Consider the following 5499-nt stretch of genomic DNA (forward strand, 5'->3'; position numbering starts at 1 on the left):
GCGGAGAGATCATGAGATGAGTTGCTATATCTGTTGCTCTCCCTACACAGGTCATGTAAACGGCCGTATAAATTACTATTTTATACTTTATGTTGCACTATGTGTAGAGTTGAGTTTAAAATAGATGATGCGATAACGAATCTGCTTTAGACGAAAGAGTCCAGCAAATGGATGGCGTATAAATTACTATTTTGTACTTTATGTTGCACTATGTATAGAGTTGAGTTTAAAATAGATGATGCGATAACAAATCTGCTTTAGACGAAAGAGTCCAGCAAATGGATGGCATAGATAATGCACGGATCGATGGTTGTGCTATGACTAGCCTATGACGGTCTCTAACAGCTCTTATGTTCCATCACTTATCTTATTCTCTAAACTTAAGTTTAAAACTAGTGTTAAATAATATTATCTATAATACCACGTTCCTCTATTTTATACATCACCAAAGACAGCCTAACCAAGTAGGCAAGTGAGATGGCTTGACGGGCACCGCGGGTGAACTGACAAAATACGTCCCCATACACTCATCACTTTATGGGACGTGCAGCATGACTGACCAGTGGTCAGAGTGTCAAGACGCAACAATTGAAGCTAGGCAGTAGACCGTATATATTGTAGAATGCAGCGTTTAAAATATAAGATATTGTTGTAGATTGTTTTATACTGTAGAATGCAGCGTTTAAATTAAAATAGAAGATATGATACGAGCTAAAATAGAATAGCTGTTGTAGACAGCCTTGACCTCAGCTCATGCCCACATATGAAATGGTGGAACTCCACCAAATAAAGAACAGTAGTACCAAGTAACTAATTAGGCTAAACAAGGTTGATCTGCCATTAAACTAATTAGTAGGCTTACATCAGTAACTATCACTGTGAATGGATCTAGCGATTAGTGACGAGAAGAGATGTTTTCGTTTTCCCATCTCGGAACTGACGACCAAATCGAGCAGCCAGCTAGCTAGCTACAGATGCAAAAGAAGTGGCACAAGAAACTCAAGCAGGAGTATAGTACGAAGAAGATCTACCACTGGCTGGGTAACCAACAACGATTTCAGCTCTCAACGGCACGGCGGCGTCTGGACGGGCCGCCACGCCGACGCGGTGAGCAGGCAGAGGTCCTTCCACCCGAGCCTGAGCGCGCCCTTCTCCTCCACCAGCGTGTACCCGTCGGAGGGGAACATGCCGAGCAGCAGCGACGCCTGCGCGGCGGCGCCGCCGGCGAGCGAGGCGGCGCGGAACCCAGACCGCGCGAGCTCTTCGCGCCAGCTGCCGAACCTGGCGCCGCCGGCGCCGGCGCGGGCCGGCCCGCCCACGGCCAGCACGTTGCGGATCTCCCGCGCCAGCAGCTGCTGCTCCACCACGTGCCGCTCGGGGCTGTCCTCGCCGTAGCTCGCGTCCAGCGAGTCGAACAGCGCCGAGTAGTAGTGGATGGCGTCCACGAAGCGCGCCAGGAACGACCCCGACTGGCTCAGGTCCTGCTCCACCATCGTCACCACCTTGGGGGCCAGCCTGCAGGTGGACGGACGGACGGAAGGAAGGAAGGAATCGATCAACAGTCCCCGTGGTCCAACCCCAACAGCGGGAGCCGTCAGTCAGTCAGGATGTGCGTTTTGTGACAACCATTCGGTTCTGTAATCGCTGGTGGCAATGCCACTGTACCAGAACGACAATGCTAGCGTTTTTAATGATACATCAAATCAAGGGCATTGCAGTTCAGGGTACATGTTTATCTCATGCTTCAGATGAGATATGCATATGTGTGCTGCTGGCAATCTGGCATGTCAGCCATTGGAGAAAAGACTAGCCTTTGACAAGCCTTTCTGAGTGTAGCTTCCTGATGATGGTCATGATGATGATCGAGTTGTAGCGTGTTAACAAATGATGATTAGTAGTAGAAGATGGCAGTTGTTCCATTCAGTCAGTAACCATGGTCGTCCTGGCACTTGGAACCAGAAACCTTTTGGCATGGAAAGTTGGCCATGATGATAAACTTTCAGCTCCCTCCTAGTGATCCACACACCAAATGCAAGCGAAATCTATCTTTTGTGGTTCGGTGGGATCACCAAAGACCATGGAGGATGCTCCACTACAGACTACACTACAGTATCATCTCAAAAGCATTGTCAAGATTCAACCTTTTCAAAAGAATTGTCAAGATTCAACCTTTTTAAAAGCATTGTCAAGATTCAACCTTTTTAAACCTATAAAGCTGGTTGGTCATAACAACGAGCGTTTTGAGCTCCAAAACGCGATTTTTTTTTTAATATTAGGGTTAGTTTGGGACTCCATTTCACAAGAGAAAAAATGAACTAATTTTTCTTTAAAAACTAAAAATTAATTGAGAAAATGGGGTTTCCAAAATAGCGCTCAACAGCAAACCTCTGAAGAAATCGCTTTTTGAGCTTGAAAACGCGATTTTTTTACTATGAGCAGGAAACGTCCGAAGAATATTTTAGAATAGCTGTACTGGATCTACTACCACCACTTGATGCTTGCCGTAAGGCTCACATTACCCAATGTCATACGAGTGTTAGCAGCTGAAAAGTGGTCATGATTGCATCAAGATTTGACATGGAAGAAAGGCAGAGAAGGAAAATGGAGGACCTTTGGATGAGCCGGAGCGTGTTGGAGTCGGAGCCGGTCACGTCGTAAAGCGAGTGGTGCAGCCAGTGGACGGCGACGGCCTCCCGCCGCGTGACGCCCAGCTTCTGCGGGTCAACGTTGCCGACCTTCTCGTCGACGGCGCAGAACTCGAAGGGCAGGCCGAGCGTGTCGGCGAAGTCGGAGAGGCGCTTCCCCGTCGCCTCGAGCGCCTCCATGGACGCCCCCAGGCCGGTGAGCCTGACCCTGGGCGGGCCGCCGGGGCGGGAGGCGAGGATGTGGAAGAGGCCCGGCCACTGCAGGCCCTGCATGATGTCGAGGTCGATGATGTGCACGCGCTCCTCCCGCTCGAACGCCTCCTGGATGGCCTGGTTGGCGGTGAAGTGCGAGAACTTGACGAAGGGGCTGATGCCGTTGAACACCTGGAACGCGGCGGCCACGCGGCCGTGGAGGCGCGCCGCGGCGGGGGAGCCCGGCGGCAGCGGCGCGTACAGGCCTAGGCAGGAGCTGACGACGCGCGCCGACATGGCCTCGGCGAAGTAGGCGGCCACGCGCTGCGTCGAGGTGCCGAACGGCGTGGCCAGCTCCGCGATCTCCAGCAGCGTCTGGTGCGCGTCGTCGAGGTTGTCCGCGTTCACGGCCTCCGCGCACTGCAGCAGCAGCGTCAGCAGGTGGAGGCCCTCCTCGTCGCGCTGCTTCCGCCGCTGCACCTCCTTCCGCTCCTTGGCCGCGGCGGCCGAGGCCGCGGCGGTCTCCTCGGCGGTCGGGACCTTGGGCGACTGCGGCGCCGGATGCGGCTCCTCCTGCTGTTGCTGCTGGCACCGCGGCGCAGGCTCGTGGCGGCGCTTGTCAGGAAGCGGTGGCGGGAGAGGGAGCGCCAGCCCCGCGGCGGCGGCCGGAGCGCCGTGCAGGAGAGCGCGCTGCTGCTGCGGCAGCGGGGCGGGGTCGGCGGCGAGAAGGGAACGGAGGCGGAGCTCGAGGAGGGACGCGAGGCCTGGGTTGCAGGGGTGGATGATCTCGCGGACGTTGTGGATGAGCTGCGTGATGGAGACAGCGCCGCCGCCGCTGCTCCCGATGATGTCGCGGATGATGCCGTCCACCCACGCGGTCGTGGACGCGGGCGCCTCGCCGCCCGCCTGCGAATGGGCCGGCGGGTGCGGTTGCGGGGGCACGTCCACCTCCGCCGCGTGGTGCTGGAACGCGGGGGGCAGCTGGTGGAGCTGGGTGGGCAGCGCGGGTAGCTGCGCGCTAGCGGAGGACGGCGCGCCAGGACCACCACCGGCGGCGGCTGCGGCCGTAACGTCGGAGAGGTCGCCCGTGACGTGACGGCGCGGCGGCGGGAGGTCCATGTCGGGCGCGGGGCGCTTGCGGACCATGGTGGCGGCTTCTTGCTCGTCTAGCTGGTGGATGTAGTGGATGAGGACGTGGTCTTGCGAGGAAAGAGGAGGCGGGGGGTTGGAGCAGGGCAGCGGCGGCAATAAGGAGTGGGAGGAGGCGATGGCGGTGGCATGAGAGTGGGGAAAGGAATGGGGGGCGGAGGGTGCGGCGGAGGAGGACGAGGGGAAGAGGAGGACGGAGGAGGAGCCCATCTAGAAACGCCAAGAGGAAGCCGCCGTGCGCATGCAGATCGGGCGACCCAGCGTGGGGGGATAGGATGGAGGGAGGGAGCAGTTTGTGTGTTTTGGCGCCGCGCGGGCTGCTGATGCACCACCGCGCCGCGCGCACCCAGTCAGCCAGTCCGGGCTCGGCAGTCGGCAGCGGAGTTGGGGGTCAGTGGAGTCAGTTGGCTGAGCGCCTGAGATAGCAGATGGACGGCGACGAGGGAGGGAAACCGGGAGTAAAGAAGAAGACGCCGCCGAGACAGGAACAAGGGTCCCAACACAAGAGAACATATCTGGTCTACATAATGATTTGGTGTATATATAATGCATATAAATTAACAAAGTTCACAAAACATTCTTAAAAAATTCATACATATTTTTTTTGCTTTATTTCTATTATATACAAAATTTCAAGTTCAAATTCAATATATTTTAGCTGTAAAAAACTTTTTAGGCTATTTTCTAATTTAAAATTGTCAGAAAGTTTATCTTTTTTTACAGTTAAAGCATAATGAATTTAAAAATGAAATTTTGTATATAATAGAGGTAGGATAGAAAGAATATGTATGATTTTTTCAGATTTTTTGTGAATTTTGTTAGTTTATGTACACCGGATGTGCACCAAAGCATTATGTACACCGAAAATGTTACATAAATGTCAAACTTTGATCAATAAAATGGTTTTTCGAAATTCTAAAACAAAAATATAATTCTTGATTGTGATAGAACCTTTTGCTTTCTCTTAGCCTTAGTTTTTCTGTTTTACATTTTTGTTAGGTAGTTTCTAGCAGATCGTGTATATAATCATGTAAAACAATGTTTTACAATATAGATTGTACTTGTTGGTCACTTGTTCTCAAATGATGTGAATTAAGAACAAGGCAACACATTTGTTAAGGATTAAAAGACCTTCGTCCTTCGAAGCATTATCTCCCCTTGGATATAATGATCTTCAGACGAAGGTCATGAAGGACATGCCTTCGTCACTTAATGAATGAATAAGAATATACAAAGATAATGAATGTAAATCGTTGGCTCATTCACATATGTATTTAATAATGTACACGTGAACATTAACAAAATGTACATTACATTGATATCTTCGGCTTGTTTGAAGGTGCTGACGCGAGAACGATTATAATCCAGCGTGAACAGTACGGTGCTATTGTTCATCTATTTATAGGCACGGGACACAGCCCGAGTAAAAGTACATTTGTGTCCTCAACATTTACTCATAACTATAACATAAATCATTAGAGACTGGCTAGTCTTTTTCCCTTCGGGCTAGCAT

General features: G+C 51.8%; 1 protein-coding gene across 1 annotated transcript; it reads right to left on the minus strand.

The window, feature by feature from the left end:
- Positions 1 to 807: 807 nt before the first annotated feature.
- LOC100274320 (uncharacterized) lies at positions 808 to 4401 on the minus strand. Its single transcript, NM_001349939.1, has 2 exons — positions 2611 to 4401; positions 808 to 1515 (listed from the first exon to the last, which is right to left on the minus strand). Exons 1-2 carry the CDS (start codon positions 4194 to 4196, stop codon positions 1065 to 1067), a joined length of 2037 nt encoding a protein of 678 aa, NP_001336868.1. The 5' UTR covers positions 4197 to 4401; the 3' UTR covers positions 808 to 1064.
- Positions 4402 to 5499: the final 1098 nt, after the last annotated feature.

This window comes from Zea mays, chromosome 2 (assembly GCF_902167145.1).
Source record: "Zea mays cultivar B73 chromosome 2, Zm-B73-REFERENCE-NAM-5.0, whole genome shotgun sequence".
Classification (NCBI taxonomy): Eukaryota; Viridiplantae; Streptophyta; class Magnoliopsida; order Poales; family Poaceae; genus Zea; species Zea mays.

Coding starts and splice junctions, on each gene's coding strand:
- LOC100274320 (NM_001349939.1), bottom strand. CDS start 4,196: ATGGGCTCCTCCTCCGTCCTCCTCTTCCCCTCGTCCTCCTCCGCCGCA. Junction 1,516..2,610: donor ACGCTCCGGCTCATCCAAAG/GTCCTCCATTTT, acceptor GTCCACCTGCAG/GCTGGCCCCCAAGGTGGTGA.